The sequence below is a fragment of the Protopterus annectens genome, chromosome 7.part0 (assembly GCF_019279795.1).
Source record: "Protopterus annectens isolate FY-2018-M chromosome 7.part0, PAN1.0, whole genome shotgun sequence".
NCBI classification, from domain to species: domain Eukaryota; kingdom Metazoa; phylum Chordata; order Ceratodontiformes; family Protopteridae; genus Protopterus; species Protopterus annectens.
Genome location: NC_056739.1, coordinates 197,331,078 through 197,357,948, shown reverse-complemented (window position 1 = coordinate 197,357,948; position 26,871 = coordinate 197,331,078). Strand labels below are relative to the sequence as shown.

The window sequence follows — 26,871 nt, the reverse complement described above, 5'->3', positions numbered from 1 at the left end:
CTAACACTCTTCAAGAGAAACCTTGACGAGTGGATGGGTAACAGAAAATACACCCCTGGGATCACTTCATTGGCTCTGCTTGACAGAGGATCAGTTAATTAATCAATGGGGCGGCGAAAGCAGACACACTCTGGCTAGTAATGCTGGAAGAATAGTTTGGAGATGTATTCTTACAGAGACTTCTTGAAAAATGGTGTTTCTTGAAAACGAATTCTGATGACAACTCTCACTGTTTTCTGAAACCTCTTCCTCACAACTCCCACACCATTTTTAGTCTGTCCTCCTCCTGAGTAGTACACCGTGGATCCTAAGCCAAGTAGGTTTGCTGCACTGCACTTCCATCCTGTCTCCTAGATACACAATGTCCAGCCTCCTCTCTCCTAGATACACAATGTCCAGCCTCCTTCTTATCATATCATCCACGTTCAGACTGTATCCTGTCAGTGATCCTACAAGCTGTGCAGCAATTCTTAGTTTACATTCAGCAGAATGATTGGTTTTACATTCATCTTTCACTCAGTTATCTTAACTGAATACCAGTCAGCCAGTAGCTTACTGACCCAGGGTTGGTCGGCTTTATGGAGGGCATAAATACACCCCTCCCTCTGTTGACATGGGTCCCCTGGTCACAACAGGCTGGGTCCTCAACCCACTCATCACCGGCAAATACCCATGCACATTTGGTGACAATAGTCAATATGCCTGAATCGCCTATAGCCATACTTTACACCATCGTATGGCTAGCCCTACCACAGTGTGCAGTCTGTGTTGCGCGTTTTCCTATCATGAGTATACTGCACAGTACAGTAGATGCCCAAAGTGGTTGATTTATACAACTCTTCCCCCATAGGACACCATGTAGAGTCTGTGCTTCACTGCATTTGAGATGAAAACAATCCGCATGTTTTTCAGAGGTAGCAGGAACCCCACAGAAACAAAGAGAAGATGCCAATACCAAACAGGCATTAGCAGGTCAGGCTCGAACCCTGTACATTGTGCATGGGAGAATAAAAAGTATAGTTTTGTACCTACCATAAATGTAGATGTCCGATAGGTATGCATCTGCAGTCATAACATATGGGTTGTCCTGCCTCAGGCAGCCCTTCGGTCGGCCGGATTCCAAAGTCTGGGTCTGGCCTCGGCTGATGTCGCACTTTCCCCGACGTCAGGGCTTCTGGGGTATAAAGGCATCAGCCAACGCCATTTTCCTCAGTGTTTCTTGCTCCAGATGCCAGGTGCCCTCTAAGAAGGCTAAATTTGGACAAATGTTGAAAATTCCAAACAGCAGCAAACAACATATATATATATATATATATATATATATATACATATCTACATACAAACAAATACACCATAATAGATTCCCCCAGCTAGCTGAAAGAGGGGTAAGCACCCTAGGAATACCACAGAGGGGAAGGAGGGTGGGTAATCCTGACTGCAGATGCATACCTATCTGACATCTACATTTATGGTAGGTACAAAACTGTACTATGTCCTTCAAGGATGCATCTGCAGTCATAACATATGGGTAGAATACCATAGCCAAACTGGGGGAGGAGGTACTAAGATAAGGATGGTGTAGTTAAGATCCCCTGTAAAACTGCAGTTGCAAAACCTGCTCGGGATCTGGAGTATAAAGGTAGATTGTAATGCTTGGCAAATGTATGCATGGAGCTCCAAGTAGCAGCTTCTAAAATGTCCTTGGTAGCCACCCCTCGTAGGAAAGCTGTAGTGGTGGCTGTGGCTCTTGTCGAGTGAGGTCTGATACTTACAGGAGCTGTCTTTCCATGAAAGAAGTAGCAAAAACAAATGCAATTTCCTATCCATTTTGAAATTGTCTGTTTGGAAATTGCTTTTCCTTGCACCCCAGTTGCATATGCTACAAAAAGTTGGTCAGTTTTTCTGCTGGTTTTAGTTCTGTCCAGATAGTAGCGTAGTTGTCTGTGTACATCCAAGGTGTGCAATAGTTTTCCCCCCTTGTTCTGTGGGTTAGGGAAGAACGTCGGCAAATTAATAGCTTGGTTCAAGGATACCCTGGATACCACCTTTGGCATGAAAGTAGGATTGGTTCTCAGGGACACTCTATCCTGGTGAAAAATAAGGAAAGGCTGCACTGCCATTAGTGCCTGTAACTCGGATACTCTTCTTGCTGAAGTGATTGCCAGAAGGAAAGCAGTTTTCCAAGATAAGAACTGTAAGTCTGCTGATGCTGCTGGTTCAAAAGGGGGTAGTGTTAATTTTTCCAGCACAAAATTGAGATCCCACGCAGGCAGAGGGGGTCTCCTTGGAGGTTTTACATTTTTGATCCCTCTTAAAAATTGTCTGAGGAGAGGGTGAGAGAAGATAGGAGGATCCATGTTGTACTCTGCTGAAATTGCTGAAGCATGAATCTTAATGGAAGAATAGGACAGGCCATTGTGAAACAGTTCTGCTAAGTATTCTAGGATGTGTGCTAGGTTTGCCAGTGTGACATCTGTACCCTTTGATGTGCTCCAAATGAGGAATCTCTTCCATTTAGCTGAGTATGTCTTCCTTGTGGAGGGTCTGCGAGCCTCCAGGATAATGTCCTCGACCCTCTGAGATAAGACAGTTTGGTTTTGTTTTAAACAATTTTCCAGGCAGTTAGCTGCAGTGTTTTCAAGTTTGGATGCAGGGTCTTGAAGTTGTTCTGCGTTAGAAGAGGCCATAGGGGTAAAGGCCATGAGTTCGCCCGAGACATGCTTCTCAGTAGCGGATACCAGTGCTGCCTTGGCCAGTCTGGAGCTATTAGTATCACCTTTGGCTGTTCCTCCCTGATCTTCAGTAGAACTTTGTACATCAATGGGAGAGGTGGAAATGCACACACTGTCAGGGCATTCCAGCTGAAAGAGAGAGAGAGTCCACCCTCCAGGCTTGTGGGTGGTATACCCTTGAGCAGAATTTCTTCAGTTGGTGGTTGAGTGGGGAGGCGAACAGGTCTATCTCTGGCATTCCCCATTTGCTTGTTATGAGTTTGAAGATGTCTGGATGCAGCATCCATTCGTGAGCATCCGTGGTAGTTCTGCTTAAGCTGTCTGCTAATGAATTTTCTTTTCCTGGTACGAAGTTGGCCTGCAGCTGGATGTTGAGATTCAGGCCTAGGTTCCACAGATCCATTGCTATCCGGCATAGAGGGTAGGAATGAGTGCCTCCCTGTTTGTTTATGTACCACATGACTGTGGTATTGTCCGTCCTTATCAGCAGGTGTCCTTGCTGGAGGAATGATTTGAATGCCTCGATTGCATACTTCACTGCCAGCATCTCCTTTAGGTTTATGTGCAAGTTCAGCTGGTCTTGAGACCATAGGCCTTGGATACACTTGTCCTCCAGGTGTGCTCCCCATCCTAGGTCTGAGGCGTCCGTGGTGATGGTCTGCCTTGGTCGTGGTTTGTTGAAAGGTAACCCTCTGTTGGACTGGCAGGCCTGAGCCCACCATAGGAATTCCTTTTTTAGGCATGGAATGATTGGTATCATGGTTTCTAGACTGTGCCTGTGCTGAGACCATACATTCCTTAGGTACCATTGTAATTTCCTCATATGCAGCCTGGCATGCGGGATCAAGATTATGCAGGATGCCATGTAACCCAGGGCCTGCAGGACTTTCCTTGCAGTAAGCTGAGCTTGTCTTGTCAAAGCCATAAAGTAGACTGGGAGTTGCTTTTGTTTTTCTTCTGTGAGAAAAGCCATCTGAGTTATTGTGTCCAGATCCGCACCCAAAAATGTTATCCTTTGGGATGGCACTAGTCTTGACTTCTGGATGTTGACTGTGTATCCCAAGGCCTGTAACAGGTGTATGACATAGGCCAAATCCTTTATTAGTTTTGCCTTGTTGTCCGCTTGTATTAGGCAGTCGTCCAGGTATGGGTAGATTTGAATTCCCTGAAGCCTGCAATGTGCAATTACTGATGCCAGGCATTTCGTGAATATTCTGGGCGCAGTAGATAAGCCAAAGGGCAATGCTGAGAATTGATAATGCTCTGATCCTGCAAGAAATCTGAGGCGTCTTCTGCAATCTGGTCGTATAGGGACATGCAGGTATGCCTCCTTGAGATCTAGAGTCACCAGCCAAGACTCCTTGCCCAACATGGGAAGAAGTTGCTGTAGGGTCAGCATTTTGAATTTTGGCACAATGAGATATGTGTTTAGTGCGGACAAGTCGAGAATAGGCCTCCATTGGTTTTCTTTTCTTGGTACAAGGAATAGTCTGGAGTAAAATCCTTGGCCTTGTTCCATAGATGGTACCCTTTCTATCGCTTTCATTTGGAGTAAATTGTTGATTTGTCTTAAAGCCTCTGGCTTCTGGTTTGGTGGAAGGTTTGGCATTCCGCTCCTTCTTGGTAAAGTGTGGAAGTGAAACCTGTATCCTTTGTCTATTGTTTGCAATGTCCATGTGTCTTTTGTAATGCAATGCCAGTTTTTTGAGAATAAAGCCAGCTTTCCGCCCAGGGGTGCTTCCAGTTGTTCCCTGGTAGGCGGAATCAGAGTCAAGTCATTGTGTCTGTCCTGTGGAAGTGGTTGTAGTTGCAGTTGTGGCACTTCTCCTCTGGTTGGCAGGCTGCCACTGACGACCCCTGTAGGCACCCTTTGATTGACCTCTGCCTCTTGGGCATCTATTCCTGCCCCTCTGTGCTCTGGAGGTGTCTGGAAAGGACCAATTCTTTGAAGGCCAGTTTCTGCTGAACCTCGGAGGTTGAACCTGCAGAAAATCCTTTACTGTTTGCACAGATTTTGCTTTTTCTTCCACCTTCTTTAGAATCTCCTGTGCAGGGGAGCCAAATAAACTTTGTTTCTCCATTGGAGCATCTAGGAGTTTAGCCTTGACATGGTCTGGCATGGATTGTTCTTTTAGCCAGGCATGCCTTCGAATTACTGCCCCAGTCATAGCTGATCTAAATGAAGCCTCCAGTGCATCATAGCCACATTTTAAGAAATGATTACTGACCTGCTGAGAGTTGTGTACCAAATCCTGAAGGGACTTGTGGTCTAAAGGTTCAGGAGAAGAAAGCTTCTTATTCAACTGATCTAACAAATATTCCTGATACTGTATCATATGGAATTGACAGTTTAATGCCCTGGCAGAAAGAGTAGCAGATGTATAAACCTTTTTTCCCCATCTCTCTAATGCTCTTGACTCTCTTTCAGAGGGAAGGGGGTTTTTGGCAGTGGTAGCTGCAACACCTTTTGGGCCCTGAGAGATAGTTTCTGGGTCTGCAGCATGGGCTTTATACAAGTGGAAGTGAGAATCCGGGACCCTGTAATATCTGTCAGGTTTGGCAGGGGCCGGTGGAAGAGAATCAGGGGCAGAACTGACATCATTATATGCATCAACTACAGTAAGCACAGGTGGTATGGCTAAAGGCCTATGCTGGGGCAAATGTAGAAATGTCCTGAGTCTTTTTCTAGAATCAGAGAAATCCTGACCCTGCCACTGAAAGTGTTCCTTCATTGAGTGTAAAGTCTCCCCAAAGGAAAATTCTTCTGGAGGGGAGGCAGAAGGAATAGAGTCTTCTGCATCTGAATCCTCATAAGACGAATATGCCCCTTCCTGATGGTCTGATAAATCTGATCCATCCGAGGAGTAATCCGAGGAGAGAGGTTCAGGGGGTTCAGTCCTAGGCCTTTTGTCAGGAGGAGGGTGGGAGGCCCTGTCTGGGTGAGGTTGGGAACCCCTAATCAAAGATATAAGGTCCTCAGCAAAGCTGAGAATTTGTGAACTTGAGGAAGGTCTCTGAGAAGTAGATTTTGCAGGTAAAGCTTTTGAAATTTTAGCTGCTTTAGCCCTGGAGAAGGCCTTAATAGACATAGAAGCAGGGGGCCTAGCTGCCCCACACGCAGGGGTATAAATGTCCAATGGAAGGGTGTCGGACAATTCTTGTGCGCTTGCTTCTTCGGTAGGGATTTCTGAAGCAGACTCAGCCGGGGCCTCTCTGGCCTCGGTTGTCGGAGGTATGATTTCAGCAGAAGCAAGAACCGAGGACTCTGTTTCAGCTGAAACCGAGACACTCGCGGTAGGCCTAACCGTGTTTTCAGCCGAAACCGCTGGCCGCGAGTGTCGGTCCTTTTCCTTGCGTTTTTTGGCTAAATGTGTAGTCGGAGTCTCCGACGGCATTTTATATGCAAAAGCGGATCCAAAAAACTCTTTTGCAAACTCCGACCGACGTCTAAGAGTCCGTCGGTTGAAGGAGGCACAGGCTAAACAAGCTGATACGTTGTGGTCTGGGCCTAAGCAAGGAAGGCAGTAAGAATGGAAATCCTTATGAGGTATTTGTTTCCCACAAGTTAAACAATTATTTACTTTGTCTGACATCGGCTGAGGCAAGAAAGAGTCCCCAACGGGGTACTTCGCTTTTTAGAAGTTTTCGGTAGCTGAATTCTCTGGATCTGACCGACCGGCACTTGCGAACAGCTTCTGCTTCGTGCACCGCGGCAAGAAAGACTGAGGAAAATGGCGTCGGCTGATGCCTTTATACCCCAGAAGCTCTGACGTCGGGGAAAGTGTGACATCAGCCGAGGCCTGACCCAGACTTTGGAATCCGGCCGACCGAAGGGCTGCCTGAGGCAGGACAACCCATATGTTATGACTGCAGATGCATCCTTGAAGGACATCTTGATCATTATGCCAACTGGTATCTTAAAAAATAAAATAAGAAACATTCCCTTAACTCTACTTTTTACTCATCTTCCTCTATTCAGTAATTACACTGCCAGGACCAGCCATGGACCCACAGTCACAAAAACACAGTAAAACACAGAAATGAAGTAATGAATTGCTATCTAGATAATTTATAGAGCTAGTATTAAGGGATCAAGCCATTCCAAGCTCAACCACCAGTATCAAATACCACAGGACTACAGTAACATTTACCATTCTTACCAGAAAGAGACATGGACTTGATATGCGCATAGATCAGCAGACTGAACCCCAGAAAACACTGCTGCTGTAGACAAGACAGCAAAATATAGTCTGACCAATAAAACATTTTTCTGTCAAAATGAACAAAATCAGATTAGCCACATTCCCCTCAGTTTAAAAAACATTTCCTTTATTCAGTGCAGCCATCTGCCATAAACCATGTCTCACAGACTTCCCATAATCATTCATTCAGTCTTCCCCAGACACCTATCTCACCTGTTTGGGCGGAGGAGAAGAGAATAAATCCTTAAATGAAGCAGTCAGATGAAGTAAGCAAAAAGGAGTGTGTGACACCCTGATAGAGCACAATCCTGACAGCTGCAGAATTACATATACACCTGACTCTGGACTACAGTCCTTGGTCTACACCAATTACCACTAGCCCTCGACTGTAAACCCCACCTCTCCTTCTGCTACAGGTGAGCTAGTAGAAAAGTAACTCTGCTCCGTTTGTCACACCTCACTGACTCCAAGGGGATCAGTTTTGCTAACCAAATTGAAACAATCATAAGACCTTTCAGAGATCAGCAGAAAATGAAAAGATAGGAAAAAAGAGTCCCATTTATGAAATCAAACTGCTTTTTAAAGAGCCACGGAAGAGAAACACAGTAAACCAGTTAGAAGTACGGCATATTTTTTAGACTAAACTTCCACAGAAACATGGCATATTTTCAAGATGAATTACATTAGCAAAATTAATTGGCTTCAAGCAAGTTTACCAGAAAGATGGAAAAAACTTGCAAATTTAAAAGTATATATGAAAAAGTAGTCTTGTTGAAGAGAAATTACACTTGCCAAGTTTTGAAACCCTTGAACAAATCTTATTATTTCAAACACTTTCTGCATATCCAGTTCACTCAAACCCCACAGAAATACTAAGACGGGTGAAGACAAAAACTGAGGCTTTAATGACCATCTACGAATCTCAGTGACCAGTCACTATCCTAACTTAGACAAATTCCATCAGTGTGCCAAACATCTACCCATAAGTCAAGCCAGGAGGCTATTTCTACTTTTGACAAAAAGTGGAAAACTTTTCATTACAGAAATATAACTGCTAAAGTCATTTAAAGACCTATATATCACAGACAAAACTGAAATTAGGAAACTGCATATTTAAAACTTGATCTAGAACCATAATGCGAGACGTGCAAATGCAGAGTTCCGGTACAAGACTAAAGGTAGGCAGCACAATGGGAAGGGACATTAAAGATCTGGTGAAAAGAATTACGGTCTGAACAAGGCAACTGGTTTGTTTTTTTTTTCATTATACTGTTCAAATCCATGTAGTGTTTTAAAGCGATAACTGTAATGACCACCAGATGCTGAAGGAATATTCAAAAATGTGGTGGGAGGGACTCCATACAAGTGAGCTACATAACTTCTGTAACTGTAACAAAACACTAAAGTGTGCAAAACCATACTTACACAACATTTAGACAGCTTATAAACACAATTGTGTGCTTTTCTTTGCAAAATTGCCTCCCCACTATAAGCAAAAAATCTACAAAAGGCTTTATTAATGCAGTAAACAAAACCACTTCCATACTGCAAGTTGTTCTCATTCGCCTTTCAAGTACAAGAACCGAAACAAACTTACTGCGTTTTGCTGTTCCAGTACTGGTTTTTGCACTGTTCTTCTCTTGCGGTTTCTGAAAGTGTGCTTCCTCATGCTTGCGGTCTCGTCCTGGACAGGCACAGATCCGCACCTCAAAGCAGCAACGTCCCAGCAGCTTTCCACTAATAAGCCAACAGACCAAAAATGATTGATTTTTTTTTTTTTTTTTTAATCATCATCAATATATCAAAGAAAATAATTAAAAATGTTCCTATGCAACACACTAAACTGGCAATAGTAATACCTACTATTACCTTCAAATATTTATGATCATCCTCAACTAGTTGAATCAACTTACTTAAGGGTATGGTGTTATGCATTTAAGTGTTTATTTGTGAAATCATCCTCACTCTCAGCCCTATCAAATGAAAACACCCCTAGACAATTTATAATTATCCCAAAAGCCAGAACAGCATGTAGCTCTTTCCAATTCTTTACTGTACTATATTATACTTCACTGCCATGGTCCGCATACCGACCTATGATATATCCATTTTAAGGAAAGCCCACTATGCCCTGCAGCCCAATTGAGGTGCAACTGATCTTAGAACCCTACAAATATGTCAAGGCCAATCACAGCTTGTAGTACCCTATTCAGAGATGAATCTACTTTTATGCATCTAGCTAAAACCTGAAAATTAAACAAAAACATCTAGTATTAGCTTTAAATGAGTCAAAGTTAAACTGCTTTGATGGCGTACAGATCAGTGAAACAAAGTAGCATATACTCACTCTTTGCTCTCCAAGGTGATGATGGTCAGGATGGGACGGCGATTCATGCCCCCCATACAGCTGCTGTTACACATATAATTATATAAAACAGTGGTGCAATCGGATCCAACCTAACAAAACACAACCAGAAGTTTCATTTAGACTACGGAACAAGCGCTGCATTTTATAATTTGTAGCAGTAGATTTCACTACTTTTAAATCACATACCACAGGTTCCCATCACAAAGGATTGGCTCCGGTATTTAACCCTACCTGAAATTAACAGTCTGCAGTCTGTGAACTCACTGCACAGATTGCCTGGCAGTAACAAGAATTCCATAAATGAAAATCACATCTGTGGGCATGCATTTATGCCCAGAAAGCTATCAAGGTATAAATCCTCAGATTTACAAGCATACATTTCTCTTTAGTATGGGCTTTCAAAGTACTACTATACTAAAGTATTAATCCTGCATGCGTAGGAATAAGTTTCAGCATAATAAGTATACAAAGTTTTACTTGTGCACTCCTCCCCATGATCAAAAACTGCAGTCTGCAATTGTGTAAGACAATTTTAAAATCACACTGCAGCTTCACAGTAAACCCAGCCCCGTTCTTCACTTGTGCTCGTGTCAAATGACAAAAAATCAGAGCTAAGGAGTTGCATACAATATATATCTCAAGGACAAAGTTTTTCAAAGCGAGGTTGCCAAACCTAAATGAACGTACAACCAATGAAACTAGAGGAATAAATTGCAATGCAGCCATCTTCTAGTTACGAAATAACAAGTATGCTCTTTAAAGTATTATCTTACTAGTGAGGAGAACTCTCCTTGGTAGATTTAAAACTAGAGTATCTTCCTTCCCATCTAAAGCAAGCTCTTCCTCTCTGATGTCTTAGAACTTGCAAGTGGGCAGCAAACTAGGTGCGAGTGCACCTACGTCTACATATCAGTCAGTTCACCCCCACACAGCAAGTGCAAGCACATCAAGAAAGCAGTGAAAGAAACTTGTACTTTAGTAGGTAAAGGAGTAACAAGGGCAGTGCAACAGAAGGTTCTCTACAAAGACATAAATGGTAGGAACACGTGGATACTAGGGGGTTCTTGGAGGGTTTTTGACTTGGAAGAGTAAGAACATATTTACATCCAATCTGGGAGACTCGCTAATAGTTCTAAGTAACTATCACACTGCCCACCCCCAGCAGCAACTAAACTACACTAACAAAACCTCTCCAAAGCAGATTACATCCTTCTAAGAGATGGTATAAATAGCTTCACTGCACCTCACCCCAGATGGAACTGGCAACTATGCATAGTCCTACATAAATGCTTTTTACAAACATCTGTATAACTGCATTGATGCAGCGGTACCCGATAGGACCAAAACAAGCTTTCAAGGAAGATCAAACCTGCCTGGTGGACAACTGCCATTAACAAGCTTTACAATAGGAGGAAGAAAATTGCTGTCTAAGAGTAAGAGGGAGCGAGCCCTAAACTGGAAACACTCCCTTTTCAGCTTAAACAAGCAAATAAGACTTCTTGTGAAGTCCTCCAAAGCAAACTACGAATCCAAATTAGCATCCTCAACGAAGGACAACCATAAAGCAGTCTTTAGTCACATCCATAGCCTAAAATGCAAGACCCAAATTTACACAGAACTGGTGGTTAAGGATACCTCATAGACTGAGCCTGTGGACATAGCTAACCTGTGAGCAGACAGATTTTGTGAAAATTTCACTCTCCTGTCCCCACCACACATATCCAATGATATTCCTTCCACCTGTCCCCCCAACCTTGTATCTAGAGAGAGCAGGTTGTAAATACCCTCTCTAAGGCCAAAAACACAGCATCTATGTGACCTGATAACATCCCAGGCTGTATCTCACATGGGCTCCAACAAGAATTAGCAACACCATTGGGGGTAGTCTCTTCAATCATAATCTAAGCACCGGCTTAATCCAAGCTGAATGGAAAACTGCCACTGTTATCCCCTTGCACAAGGGTGGTGCTTCTACTGACACCAGGAACTACAGAGCTATTATCCTGACTAGCCTTATCGGCAAGGCCATGGACCAAATCATCATAGACCTTACTTAATGATGCAGGTAACTTCTTAACACTTGACCTTATTCAGTTTCGATTTGTTAAAGTGGATCTTGCCTTTTAAACCTGGTGGACTTCTTAGAGAGTGTCATCAGAGCCCTGGACAAGAGGAAACTGTGCATGCAGCCTACCCGGATTTGGCCAAAGCTTTTGACACTATCCCCCACTCAGGCATTAACAAAGTCAGCCAGCTAGGCATCAACCTTTAAATCATTAGGTGGGCCGCTAACTGGCTCACCGACGATAGAACTCACAGTCAAAATAGGGGAATCGACCTTCAACAGCAGACCTGTAAACCAGTGGTGTTCCACTGGGATCAGTCCTGGGACCTCTACTGTTCGGAATTAATTTTTCCACAGTACAAGCAAAAAACTAAAGGTCTGTGTCTGACCCAAGTTTGCCGACTACTACAAACTGGGAGTGGTCGCAGAATCCCCAAACAATGTGAACATCCTACAAGAGGGTCTTATGCAAACAAATAATTGGTGCCAAAGTCATGGGCTTAAACTCAATGTAAAAAAATGTATCATCCCTTTCCATAAGGGTGATGTTCCTGCCAACTACCACATCCATAGCACCCAAAGTACACAGACAGTGGTGACAAGACCTGGGCACACAGGTTGACAGCAACCTTACCTTTGATCACCATGTCTTCACAGTGGTAAGAAGGGCATTCTATATTGCTCATCTCATAAGTAAAGACACGGCCCCCAGAAAAAAAAGAAGAAGTTATAACCTCCCTGAACTCTTCCCTCATCAGGCCAATAAAGAAGTACCACGCCCTTTTGGTATGCATCTTTCCATGCACCTGCAGCAATTGGAAAGACCACAAAGGTTTCTCAAGGAAAATTCAAAGTCTTCAGCAACTGTCCTATGTGAATGGTCTGAAATTAGTCACTTTACTGTTTCATACAGACTATTCAGAGGCAATCTCTGCCTTGCATGCAAGGCAATTTGCGACCCTGCTTTGCTGAAAATGCTGCATATCTGCACATCAAATGGTACATGGGTTACTCACTCCAAAAACCTTAAACTGGTATGTGACATTAATGGACATTGCTGGAGGAACAGATTTGTCTCCCAGAAGAGGTTACCATACCTGTGAAACAGACTCCCAAATTCATGTCAAGCAGAGCACCTCTTTGCCCCTCTTCAAGGACAGTCTGGACGATTGGATAGGTAAAGTACAGTTGTGTACACTTACCATAAATGTAGATGTTAGAGTGTGTTCACCGTTGCAGTCATTACATTTGGGTAATCTGCTGGCAGGTTGCCCTCAGTCAGCCTGAATTCCAAAGTCTTGGGTCCTGCGTCGGTTGCTGTCTCCTCTTCCATGACATCAGGTAGTCAGGGGTATAAAACAAGCAGCAGACGCCATTTTCTTTAGTTTTTCTTGCCCCAGATGTCAGCTGCCCATAAAATGGTAGCAAAAAAATATATGTATATATACATACATCAATATAAACTTTACCTTCATCTACAAGCAAATACACCACATAGGTTGTAGAAGATAGAGAAGGAAAAACTCCAGAATGACAGGGGGATGGCGGGTGGGTAATCTGGACTGAAACAGTGAATACACTCCAACATCTACATTTAGAAGTGTACACAACTGTACTATGCTCTTCGTGTTTCACTGTTGCAGTCATTACATTTGGGTAGAATCCCAAAGCTATAGTTGGGAGGCTGGAGCTAAACAGCATTAGGTGCGGCTATAAGGCCCTGCAGAAAGTACAGTTTTGTACCTACCATAAATGTAGATGTTCGAGTGCTAATACAGCTGCAGTAATCACATATGCTCCACCTCAAAAAATCCAAATCCACCAGAGCCACGAGAGCAAGAGACTTAAACCTCAACACGGATATAAATAGGACGTGCTGGAGGGACAGATTCATCACCCAGAGACTCCCTACACTATGGAACAGAATCCCAGTCCATGTGAGGCAGAGCCCCTCACTGACTCTGTTCAAGAGAAATCTTGACGAGTGGATGGGAGATCGTAGGTTTACCCCGGGAATCATCTCTGTATCACTGCTGGACAGAGGCACAGCAAACTAATGGGTATAGTATTCTCGTCCTAAGGGGTGGTGAAAGCCACACACACTCTGGCTAGGCTTATAAATGCCCTAGGGCAGATAGCCTAGTATGAACCTATGAACATATCGGTTCTCTGCCATCAGGAGGTCCCTCGGTCGGCCGAATTCCAAAGTCTAGGTCCGGCGTCGGTTGTTGTCGCTTTCTTTCCTGACATCAGTGAGGCAGGGGTATACAAGACACAGCCAACGCCATTTTCTTCAGTCTTTCTTGCCCCAGATGTCAGGTGCCCACAGAAGGAAGGCAATACATAAATTATATTTATATACATGAAATGCAATATAATCAAAAATCAGTAGTTGCAAGCAAATATACCATAGAAGGATAACCCCATCAGGTTGTATGAAGAGGGGTTAGGCCCTAGGGCTTTACCAAGAGGGGAAGGAGGGAGGGAAACCTGTACTGCAGCTGTATTAGCACTCTAACATCTACATTTATGGTAGGTACAAAACTGTACTATGTTCATCGTGCATACAGCTGCAGTAATCACATATGGGTAGAATCCCAAAGCTACGCACAGGGTGGTAGGCACTAGGTGGAACTGGGATGAGCCAGAATGCCCTGCAACACAGCAGTGGCAAAGCCTGCTCTAGTTTTGGAATATAAAGGCAGGTGGTAGTGTTTTGTGAAGGTATGCACAGAACTCCAAGTGGCTGCCTCCAAAATATCTTTGGTAGGAACTCCTCTGAGGAAGGCTGTAGAGGTAGCTGTGGCCCTGGTGGAGTGGGATCTGATGCCTGTAGGGACAGATTTTCCATGATAGGAGTAACAAAACCGTATGCAGTGGCCTATCCATTTTGAAATTGTCTGTTTGGTAACTGGCTTCCCTTGAGCTCCTACAGCATAGGACACAAAGAGTTGCTCTGATTTCCTGAAAGGCTTTGTTCTGTCCAAATAATAACGTAGGTATCTATGGATGTCTAAGGAGTGTAGGAGCCTTTCCCCTTTGTTTTGAGGATTGGGGTAAAAGGTAGGTAAGTGTATGGCTTGATTTAAAGCTACCCTGGATACCACTTTAGGCATAAATGACGGGTTGGTTCGAAGGGAAACCCTATCCTGATGGAAGATGAGAAAGGGCTGCACAGCCATGAGGGCTTGTAGTTCCGATACTCTACGAGCTGAGGTAATGGCCAGAAGGAAAGCTGTTTTCCAAGACAAGTATTGCAAATCTGTTGAGGCAGCTGGTTCAAAGGGAGGCAATGTTAATTTTTCTAGAATGTAATTAAGATCCCAGGCTGGTATTGGTTGCTTCCTTGGTGGTCTTGTATTCTTAGCCCCTCTAAGGAACTGTCTTAAGAGTGGGTGAGAGAATAAGGGTGGATCCATGTTGGAATTCTGCAGAAATGGCTGAGGCATGGATTTTTATGGAGGAAAATGAAAGTCCAGTGTTCAGCAGCTCAGCTAGATACTGTAATACCCGAGGCAAATTCAGTTTTTTAGGGTCCTGGCCTTTTTTCTCATTCCAAGAGCAAAACCGTTTCCATTTTGCGGAGTAAGCCTTTCTAGTAGATGGCCTTCTGGCCTCCAAAATGACATCCTGCACCTCTTTGGGGAGTAGAGTCTGTTGTGGTGTTAAGGAATTTTTCATGCAGCGAGATTGAGTGTTTTCAGCTGACTGAAGAGTTTTGTAGCTGTGCTGAGTCAGCAGAAGAGGCATTAGAGGTAGGGGCCAGGGAGGAGTATGTGTTAGGCTCCTCAGTAGTGGGTACCAGTGTTGTCTTGGCCAGTCTGGAGCAATTAGTATCATCTTCGGTCTGTCTGCTCTTGCTTTCAAGAGCACCTTTGGCAGAAGAGGCAGAGGTGGGAAAGCGTAAACTGTTCATGCTGTCCAACTGAATGAAAGGGCATCCACTCTCCAGGCCTTTGGATGAAAGGCCCTTGAACAAAACTTTTCCAATTGATGATTCCTGTGGGAGGCGAAGAGATCTATGTCTGGCCTCCCCCACGCTTGGATTATCTTTGTAAACACTTGAGGATGCAACTTCCATTCGTGTGATCTGTCATATTTCTGCTTAGATTGTCTGCCAACGTGTTTTCCAAGCCTGGCAAGTACTGTGCTTGAAGTTTGATTTGCCATTCCAGAGCCAAGTTCCAAAGTGTCATGGCTAGTCTGCACAGGGGGTATGAATGTGTTCCTCCTTGTTTGTTTATGTACCACATTACTGTGGTGTTGTCTGTTCTTATCAATAATTGTCCTGGATGCAGGAGGTCCTTGAATGCTATAATTGCATTTATCACTGCTAGCATTTCTTTTTGATTGATGTGAAGGTGCTTTTCCTTTTGGGACCATTTGCCCTGAATGCACCTGTCTGTCATGTGCGCCCCCCCAGGCGTAGTCTGAGGCGTCTGTTGTGATGACTTGATCTGCTTGAGGTTTGCAGAATGGAAGACCTGTGTTTGACATGCTTGGGCCCACCATAGAAATTCCTTTTGCAAACATGGAATTATTGGTATTATTGTTTCCAAACTGTGGCTGTGTTGAGACCATAGGTTTTTTAGGTACCATTGACGTTTCCTCATATGCAACTTTGCACATGGAATTAAAAGAATGCAAGATGCCATGAAGCCCAGAGCCTGCAGGATTTTCCTTGCAGTAAGCCTGGTACAATTTGCTAGTGTTTTGAAGTCCTGAGTTAGTTGCCCCTGTTTTTCTGGTGTAAGATAGGCCATCTGGGTGTTTGTGCCCAAGTTAGCACCCGGGAAAGTTATTTTCGGAGATGGTGTTAGCCTGGATTTCTCTTTGTTGATTGTGTATCCCAGAGAATTCAGTAACCGTGTTGCATAAGCCAGATGTTCCAGAAGTATGTGCTTGCTGTCTGCTTGGATCAGGCAGTCATCCAAATAAGGGTAAATTTGTATCCCTTGAAGTCTGCAGTAGGCAATTACTGATGCCAGGCATTTCGTGAATACTCTGGGCGCAGTAGATAAGCCAAAGGGCAATGCAGAGAATTGATAGTGTATTGAACCTGCAAGAAATCTGAGGTATCTTCTGCAGCTTTGTCTGTTTGGGACATGCAGGTATGCCTCCTTGAGGTCCAATGTTACCAGCCAAAACTCCTTGCCCAGCATGGGAAGAAGCTGCTGTAATGTGAGCATCCTGAATTTTGGTACGAGTAAGAATGTGTTCAGGATGGATAAGTCCAAAATGGGTCTCCAGTCGGTTCCTTTCCTTGGTACCAGAAATAGCCTGGAATAAAAACCTTGACCTTGTTCGTGAGTAGGTACCTCTTGAATAGCTTTCATGTCTATGAGCTTTGAAATTTGTAGTTGTGCCTCTGCCCTTTGATTGTGTGGCAGGTTTGGCATGCCTCTTATTTTTGGGAGAGTGTGAAAATGAAATCTGTAGCCTCTGTTTATAACGTCCAGGATCCATTTGTCTGTTGTGACAATATGCCAATTTCTTGTAAATAATGCCAGCTTTTCTCCCAAAGGTGCTGCCAGCTGGTCTTTGCTTGGCATGGAAAGGAGGAAGTCATTGGGTTTGTTTCCTGTATTGTTGTGCACTGTCCTCACCACTTCTTGGTGCTGGAGATTGCCATTGCTTGCCTCTATATGATCCTTGTGATTGCCCTCTGCCCCTTGTGCGTCTGTATCTACCTCTTTGGGGCTTGTCCGTGGCTGGAAAGGACCAGTTTTTAGAAGGCCAATTTCTGCTAAAACGTGGTGGTTGAACCTGTAGAAAAGCTTTGACTGTTTGCATAGATTTGGCTTTTTCTTCCATTTTCTGTAGCATCTCCTCAGCATTAGTATCAAATAGCACATCCTTTTGTAAAGGAGCATCTAATAGTTTAGCTTTCACATGATCAGGCAAGATTTGTTCCCTAAGCCATGCATGTCTACGAATGACTGATCCTGTAACAGCAGCTCTACTTGAGGCCTCTAGGGCATCATAGCCACATTGTAAAGTGTGTTTACCCACTTGCTCTGCACTATGCATCATATCCTGCAACTCCTTCAAATCTGACATTTTATTTCTTAATTGTGATGACAGAAACTGCTGATATTTAAGCATATGAAACTGACAATTTAAGGCCCTCATAGCTAGGGTGGCCAAGGTATATACCTTTTTTCAAACACCTTTCTAAGGATCTTGACTCTCTTTCTGAAGGTAGTGGATTCTTAGCAGTAGAGGCCTTCATTCCCTTGGGGCCTTGAGAAATGGTTTCAGGGTCAGCAGTATGGCTTTTGCAAAGAAATTGGTGAGAGTTAGGAACCCTGTAGTACCTATCAGGCTTGACTGGGGCAGGAGGCAGTGAATCCGGATTAAGGCAAGCCTCCGATTAAACATCATCAAGTACGTCCAAGACAGGAGGTAATCGCCAGAGGTCTGTGTTGAGGTAACAAAAGAAATTCCCTAAGTCTTTTCTTGGAATCAGAAGAGTCTTGGCCTTCCCAATGGAAGTGTTCCCTCAAGGTGTGCAAGGTTTCCCCAAAAGAAAAATCCTCAGGAGGAGATACTGAAGGAATGGACTGCTCTGCGTCCGAGTCTTCAAATGGGGAGTAAGAGTGTTCCTCTACATCAGAATGTTCTGAAAAAATGGAGCCCTGATCAGAAGAGGGAGAATCCTCCTCCACTCTGGGTCTCTTGTCTGGAGGGGGTTGGGAACCCCTGATAAGAGTAATTAAATCTTCAGCCATTTTAAGCATCTGCTTTTTAGGCATGGGGCCTGGGGATGGGCCCTGTGCAACAGGCCTCTTGGGATGCCTGGCTGATTTGGACTTAGTAAAGGCCTTAATGGAAAAGGAAGATGAAGGTCTAAAGACACCATGGGTGGAAGTGGACCTGTCCACATTAGGAGGCTCAACGCTCACAGTGGCTTCAGTGGTTGGAGTCTGGATCTGGGCCGAGGAACCTGTGGTCTCTGTTACAGAAGACACCGCCAAAGACGTGTCGTCGGTAGTCAGGGACTGCATAGGTGTCTCGCTGAGAACCAGACCACATGTAGCCGGTTTTGGCGTGGTGTCGGTGGGGACCGCGGACCTCGCGTATCGGTCCTTGTCCTTGCGTTTTTTGGTCAAAACGGTAGTCGGAGTCTCCGACATTTTATAATCAAAGGCTGTACCAAAAAAGTGTTGGGCGAACTCCGCCCGACGCTTAATAGTGCGTTTATTGAAAGTCGCGCAAAAGCGACAGTCCGAGACGTCGTGGTCTGGGCCTAAACATGGTATGCAAAGGGAATGGAAATCCTTATGCGGTATTTGCTTCCCACAAGAAATACAACTGTTAACTTTTTCTGACATCGGTCTGAGGCAAGAAAAGTTTCCCCAACGGGGTACTTAGCTTTAATGAAGACTTCGGTTTCCAATTTTTCGTAAATTCAGGAGCTGGCTGACCGGCACTTGCGAACTGCTTCTGCTTCGGGCACCGCGTGGCAAAAAAGACTGAAGAAAATGGCACCGGCTGTGTCTTGTATACCCCTGCCTCACTGACATCAGGAAAGAAAGCGACAACAACTGACGCCGGACCTAGACTTTGGAATTCGGCCGACCGAGGGACCGCCTGACGGCAGAGAACCCATATGCGATTACTGCAGCTGTATGCACGATGAACATCTGCAGTGGCAAAGCCTTCCCTGGACTTAGAGTAGAGAGGCAAATGATAAATGCTTTGTAAAGGTGTGAACAGAACTCCATGTAGCAGCCTCTAGAATGTCTTTGGTTGGTACTCCTCTGAGAAAGGCTGCTGAAGTAGCTGCAGCTCTGGTGGAATGAGACCTAATGCCTTGGGCACAGGTTTACCATGGTGTAAGTAGCAGAAACGGATGCAGTGGCTTATCCACTTTGAAATAGTCTGCTTTGAAATAGCCTTTCCTTCTGATCCTACAGCATATGTCACTAATAATTGCTCAGTTTTTCTTAGAGCTTTAGTCCTGCTCAAGTAGAATTTTAGCTGTCTGTGTACATCCAAGGCATGCAGAATTCTCTCCCTTTTGTTCTGCGGATTTGGGCAAAAGGTTGGCAGATGAATTGTTTGGTTAAGAGCCACACTGGAAACCACCTTAGGCATAAATGTAGGATTTATCCTCAGAGACACCCTGTCTGGGTAAAATATGATAAAAGGCTCTACAGCCATGAGGGTCTGTAGCTCTGAAACTCTTCTTGCTGAAGTAATTGCTAGTAGAAGAGCTGTTTTCCATGATAAGAACTTTATATCAGCAGTAGCAGCTGGTTCAAATGGGGGCAGGGTGAGCTTTTCCAACACATAATTGAAGTCCCATGCAGGTAATGGTGATCTTCTAGGAAGCCTTAAATTTTTGGCTCCTCCAAGATACTGCTTTAGTAAAGAATGAGAAATGATTGGTGGCTCTGTACTGTAATGAGCCGAAATGGCAGAGGCATGGATTTTAATTGATGAGAAAGATAGGCCTTTGTCAAGCATCTCAGTTAAGTATTGTAATATCCGAGGAATATTTGGTTCTGCTGTATCAGTTCCTTGTGCTTGATTCCAAGCACAGAATCGCTTCCATTTATCAGCATAAGATTTTCTAGTACTAGGCCTTCTGGCTTCCAAAATGACATCCATCACAGCTTTACTGAGAGGTGTTGTTTGTATAACTACATGATCAGCCATGCTGCCAGGTTCAGTGTCTGGAGTTGATTGTGCAAGATCGGATTGTTTTGCTGGGACAGTAGTTGAGGTCTTTGAGGTAAGGTCCAAGCTGGGTATTGAGACAACTTCCTTAGGATTGGGTACCAGTATTGGCAGGGCCAGTCCGGGGCAATTATCATATTTGGTTTCTCTCGTCTGACTTTTAGGAGGACCTTGGGAAGAAGAGGCAGAGGAGGAAAGGCGTAAACTGATAGGAAAGGGCGTCCACTTTCCATGCTTGTCTGTGACAAGTCCGTGTGCAGAACCTTTTCAAATGATAATTTTGAGGAGAGGCAAATAGATCTATGCCTGGGCTCCCCTCATTTCTCTATTATCATGCTGAAGACTTGTGGATTTAGTTTCCACTCGTGAGGATCCACAAGGTTTCTGCTTAAATCATCTGCCAGAGTATTTTGCTTTCCTGGCAGGAACTGAGCTTGAAAATGTATTTGGTAGGTCAAAGCTGTGTCCCACAGTGCCAAGGCTAATCTGCAAAGGGGGTAAGAGTGTGTGCCCCCTTGCTTGTTTATATACCACATAACAGTGGTGTTGTCCGTCTATCAGTAGTTGTCCTGGATGAAGCAAGTCCTTGAAGGCTGTTAGGGCATTTTGAACAGCTAGCATCTCTTTCTGGTTGATATGTAGATGCATTTGTTTTGGGGTCCATATGCCCTGAATGCATCTTCCTGCCATGTAGGCCCCCAGGCATAATCTAATGAGTCTGTTGTTAAGGTTTGGCTGGCAGGGGGTAGAGTGAAGGCCTGTCCCATGTTTTGGTGACATGCCTTTGCCCACCATAGAAACTCCTGTCGTAGGCAGGGAATGAGAGGAATCATTGTTTCCAGACTGTGAGAATATTGACTCCATAAACATTTTAGGTACCATTGAAGTTTCCTCATATGCAGTCTTGCATATGGAATCAGTAGGATGCAGGATGCCATGAAGCCCAAAGCCTGCAGAATTTGTCTTGCAGATAACTGGGTTTTTGTTGCCATCAGTTTGAAGTAAGTAGTTAGTTGCTTTTACTTGTCTGGCGTGAGGTAAGCCATCTGGGCAGTTGTATTCAAGCTTGCACCCAGGGATGTTATCTTTTGAGAGGGCACCAGTTGTGATTTCTTTTCGTTTGTGTACCCTAGGCATGTTAGAAGCCTTTATACAAATGCCAGGTGTCAAAGAAGAATGTCCTTGTTCTCTGCTTGAATGAGAAAGTCGTCCAAGTAAGGGTATATTTGTATACTTCTTTGTCTGCAAAATGCAATTTCTGGTGCCCAGGCGCTTTGTAAAGACCCTGGGCACCGTAGATAAGCCAAAGGGCAGTGCACAGAATTGGTAATGCATTAAGCCAGCCTTGAATCCGAGGTATCTTCTACACAATTGTCTTATTGGGTTAAGCAGGTATGCCTCTTTTAGGTCTAATGTCACCAGCCAAGCATTCTTGCCCAGCATGGGAAGAAGCTGCTGCAAAGTCAGCATTTTGAATTTTGGAATGTCCAGGTATGTGTTCAAACTCAATAAATCCAGTATTGGCTGCCAAACCTTGTCCTTTCTGGGTACCAAGAATAGTAGAGTAAAAACCTTGTCCTTTTTCCTGTTCTGGTACTGGCTGAATGGCCCCCACATCCATGAGGGACGTAACCTGTTTTTGTGCCTCTGCCCATTGATTTTTTGGCAGATCTGGCCAACCATTTGCCATTGGCAGAGTGTGGAAATGGAATCTGTATCCCTGTGATACTATGTTTAGTACCCACTTGTCCTGGGTTATTAACTGCCAATTTTGAGAAAAAGTGCAAATTTTCCCCCTAAGGGTGCTGCCAAAAGATAAGTGCTTGGTGTAGGCAGAGGGAAGTCATTGGGACTGTTTTCTGTAGGTTTGCACTTTATCTCCTCCAGATTTGGAGGTAGAAGCGCCCCATTGCTTTGACCTGTATCAGTCTTGCGCCTGGTATCTGGAACCCTTAGGGCGTCTGGATTTGCCCCTTTGAGCTCTGTCTGACACAGGAAAGGACCAATTTTTTGTAGGCCAGTGTCTACTGAATCTTGCTGGCTGCACTTGTAAGAAGTCTTTAACAGGTTTGCATAGACTTAGCTTGTCTTCCATTTTCTTTAAAACCTCTTCTGCCTCAATACCAAACAGAGTATCATGCTGTAAAGGTGCATCTAGCAATTTAGCTTTAACATGATCAGGAAAATGTTGTTCTTTTAGCCAGGAATGCCTCCTAATCGCAGATCCAGTAACTGCGGCCCTGCAGGAGGCCTCTAAACCACATTGCAAAGTATGCTTTCCAACCTGTTCAGCGGCATGCAATAATTCCTGCAATTCTTTATTTTCTGCACATTCAGAAATCAACATCATTTTCTGTTTCAGCAGTCCAATAACATGTTGTTGACATTTAAGCATATGAAATTGACAGTTTAAGGCCCTGATTGCCAAGGATACAGATGTATAAACCTTTTTTCCCCCATCTGTCCACTGCCCTTGAATCTCTGTCAGGGGGGGTAGGATTTTTTGCTGTTGAGGTCTTAACTCCCTTTGGACCCTGTGAAATAGTTTCAGGATCAGCAGCAGGGTTTCTAAATAAAAATGCATGAGTCAGGGACCCTGTAATATCTGTCAGGCTTACTGGGAGCCGGAGGTAAGGAGTCAGGGGTAAAACTAGACTCCGAAAACACATCATCCACAATGTCTAAAACAGGGGGAATGGCTAAAGGCTTGTGCTGAGGGAGGAGGAAATCCCTGAGCCTCTTTTGTGATTCTGAGAAGTCTTGACTCTCCCAGTGAAAATGCTCCCTCAAAGTATGCAAGGTTTCTCCAAAAGAATAATCCTCAGGAGGAGATGCAGATGGCACAGACTCCTCTGCATCAGAATCTTCATAGGGAGGTATAGATAATTCCTGATCAGAAGAAATAGAAACCTGATCTGAAAATTCATAATCAGTGCCTTGCCTAGGCCTCTTATCTGGAGGGGGATGGGTACCCCTGATCAAGGTAATAATGTCTTCAGCCATTTTGATCATCTGTTTTTTAGGCACAGAGGCCAGTGCATGTGGCTCATGCATTATTTTTTTTAGTTTTAGAAGTTGCTTTCGTCTTTGGTTTTGCAGCTGTCATCGGTTTGATATACAAATGTTGAGGTCTGAATACACCCTCAGGAGCCGGTGCCTGCTCAGTGGCTCCGGACCCATCCGAGGGAGATACATCCGTTGGTCCAATACCTTGAGTATCTTGCGGCATGCCTGACTCCACATGGGTGTCGGTAGAGGCCTGCGACTCGAAGGTAGTGGGTATCAGGGGCTGCGAAAGCACCTGAGTACCGGCGAACCGGCGACTGGCTTAGAAAAAGCTTCATCGTCGGTTTTGGATCTCGACTGCCTTTCTCTGTCCTTTTCTTTGCGTTTTTTGTGTACTCCGGTAGTCGGATTGCTATCAGACGAAATTTCTGGGTATCCGTTTCCAAAATACTTTGTGGCAAAACTATACCGACGCTTAATAGTGCGTTGGTTAAATCTAGCACAAAACCGACAGCCAGGCACGTTGTGATCAGGGCCTAGGCAAGGAATACAGTATAAATGGAAATCCTTATGAGGTATTTGCTTCCCACAAGTAATACAATTACTAACTTTTTCTGACATCGGAATGGAGCAAGAAAAAAAGTTTCCCCAACAGGGTACTTAGCTTTAGTGAAGACTTCGGTTCTGAAACTCAAACTCGAATATTTCAGTACTCAGCCGTCCGGCACTTGCGAAATGCTTCTGCTTCGGGCACCGCGGCAAGAAAGACTGAAGAAAATGGCGTCTGCTGCATGTTTTATACCCCTGACATCATGGAAGAGGAGACCACAACTGACGCAGGTCCCATGACTTTGGAATTCAGGCTGACGGAGGGCAACCTGCTAGCAGATTACCCAAATGTAATGACTGCAACAGTGAAACACGAAGAACATCCATAAATTCACCCTGGGGGTTCCACCTGTCTCTCTTGGACAGGGACAATAGGTGCTGACTGTGGAAACAAGGCCAGAACTTGGCTAGGCTTTTAAGGGCCCTACAGCCATTAGTCTAGTTACTTCCTATGATCCTATAATAATACTGGGAAGATTTCCAAGCAGTATTAAGTCCCTCACTGAGGCCACAAATTGATATGAAGTCTGTCAAGTGAACTGGTCTAGGTGGCTCACAGAATATTGCCATAAGTGCTCACACTAGGATATTCTCACGCTGCTGTTTTGACACTAAATTCTCCTGTTATAGACACTGACCTTTACTTTGTGATTTTGTTTTGCAGACCGATATAAAGACAAGACAATGGATTCTCCCAGAAATTCACCCCTGGTCTGACACCTATGTGTCTGGACATAGACAGCATTTAAATTGTACCCTAACATACACCACTTAAAACAACCTGCAAGGCAAATGGGTTGCATGCCTAGACTTAAAGATCCCAGTGGTATTCAGCCTAGTATACACATATAAACCCACAGATACCAAAGTGCATTAAAAGTCTTTCATGAAGCTAATGTGAGTATGAGTGGTGGGAAATACATTTCTGATAGTCAGCAGACTGAATGGTCGCCCTGAGCTGGGTACTGTGTCAGCCAGCCAAAGGACTAGGACCATGAAACACTCCACACAGGAAGACTTTTTCTTTTTTTTTTTTTTTAATTAATTTTTCACTAGAAACAAGGTGACACTGCGGGTGTACTGGCTCTATGATGCAGAAGTTTGGAGCCCCAAATTCACCGTCTGACCAAGGACAAATTACTGGCTTGGAAGGTTGAGAAGACTGTTAGAAATGGAAGTTAAGAGCTGATGCTATCGCATCCAACCTAGGAGGCATGGAGGCAGTACAGACTGCAGCGCCAGTACTACATGGTGAAATCTACTTGGCACGATGACAGAAAGGGGAGGCAATGGGTGCGCTAGCGTGACAAGAGGATATTAGCATTAAAACTGTGGAGAAGTACTGCTCCATCACTGTAAACCCTGCTTGTGCAAACAGGCTCAAGCAGCAGTAGGGAAGTCAGTTTAGCAAACACCCTACCCAGCCATGTACCACTGACCAGCTGTCATCCATCCCACCCCCACAGTAATGCATGCAGGTCGGGGGGGGGGGGTCAGATGGACAAAAGGGCCAAACTCTTCAGCAGGGCAAAAGGACAATCCAGTGTCGTGGGGCTAAATAAAATGATTAAGCTGCTGTGTCATGGACAATCCAGTGTCGGGGGGGGGGGGGGGTACTAAATAAAATTATTATTAAGCTGCTGTCATGTTTTAGCTGCATTGCATTATCACCAGTGACTCATGATTGGCACCACAACTGCGACAGTTAAAGCTGGATTTGGGTTTTGCTGACTTGCCCTTGTAAAACGATAAGCGTGTCCTTTTCTTAGAAATTGATGATGGAAAACTACCGAGTTTTACCTGGGGAGCCTGCAGGGGTGGCAGGTGCCAGTTGCGCAGGCCTGCTTTTGCTAGCCACGTGTTGCATGCTGTCTACATTTGCTCTAGAGCCTGCTGAAACCATGCTCTTATCACTTGCAAGCATACTTGTGTACCTTTCTTTAATTTCATGGATTTGCCAAGATCTCAATAGCTTTGCTCAATGGAGTTTGAGTAGTAACTATCCTAGTAATTAGGGTGGATGTAACCTAATTCACAGGAACACACTACTCTTGTCAATAATGTCTCAACAGGAAATAAGGGCAGAACCATGCAAGAAACTCCAACAAAATGGCCGTCAACATTTTAAAGCATGTTCTTGAGTGGAAAGAAAATGGATTATTTTTGAAGTACTTAAGGTAAGAATGAAAGACCATTTTGGTAATCAGAAATTGGTGCTCTGCAAGTGGATGGGTGGTGAAGAAAAGACCACAGACAGCAATAACATGAAAAGTCTAAAACGAAGGTTATTTGGGGGAGGGGGGGTAGGTGAGACTCAGAATGGCAACAATGAGTCATATGAAAAAATAAAATATTTTATCATTGCTGTGCTCACATTTAATTTACTCATCCACCCTCCAGTACCCATCCAACAGGTTTCAAAGTCCAATTCCAAGAAAAAAAAAGGCGAACCACCTGAACACAAGTTTGGTAGTCAGAGGAACTGACCAAACACCTTACAAGCATGCAAACAAGCATGCAAACACACACAGGATAATAAAGAAAATGGTCTGCCAATGCCAGACTTAAGTGTAGGAAATCTCACAGGAATACAGATGATGGGTTCTTGTAAGTCTGTGTGCTGTCAGACTTCTTGTGTTGGTCAGTGACTAAACTCAGGGTCCTGTTCTCAGCTGCAATTGTTATAAAGGTGCATTTCTTTCCTCCCCACACATCTGAAACAGACAGGTATGCAGCATGACAAACTGGCCAGTGAGGAAGAAGTGGATGGGTTCCAAGTCGTTCTGCTTTTTTGTTTCACATTCTACTGCGGACTTCTGGGTCTGCCCGCTGGCAGCTGCTTGCACTGAGCTTCCACCATCTTACTGGTAACAAAGGCCCCAAAGGTCATCTGTCACATGGCAAATAAGTAAACTGAAAAACTAACATTCTAGTGTCACTTGTAAAGGACAGCACGCCTCACACAAAATGAACTCTGACCTCCAGATATGCGAGCTATACAAAAGAAGCTAAATGGTTTTCACTTGGATTGCATATGCCTTGCAGTCAAAACAGTCGCCTACATAAAAAAATTCTGAAGTCCACTTTTGTCTACTCAAAGTAAATGCATGTATGTACATAGTTCCTAATCTTATTTATTTTGCTGTTTAAGCTTGGACTTTGCTCTTTGATGGCAAAAACAAAACGGTGGCAACAAGATGGCTT

At 44.2% G+C, this 26,871-nt stretch overlaps 1 protein-coding gene across 6 annotated transcripts in view; it reads right to left on the bottom strand.

Annotated features, from left to right (window-relative positions):
• The window catches only part of LOC122806350 (cellular tumor antigen p53-like), a 361,899-nt gene that overhangs the window by 162,882 nt on the left and 172,146 nt on the right, over positions 1–26,871 (bottom strand). For all 6 annotated transcript variants that reach the window (XM_044076688.1, XM_044076691.1, XM_044076692.1 and 3 more), the window contains 2 exons: positions 9,282–9,391; positions 8,532–8,671 (listed from right to left, as the gene is read on the bottom strand). In XM_044076688.1, the coding sequence (XP_043932623.1) occupies positions 8,532–8,671; positions 9,282–9,391 (250 nt within the window). The remainder of the gene's footprint in view (positions 1–8,531; positions 8,672–9,281; positions 9,392–26,871) is intronic.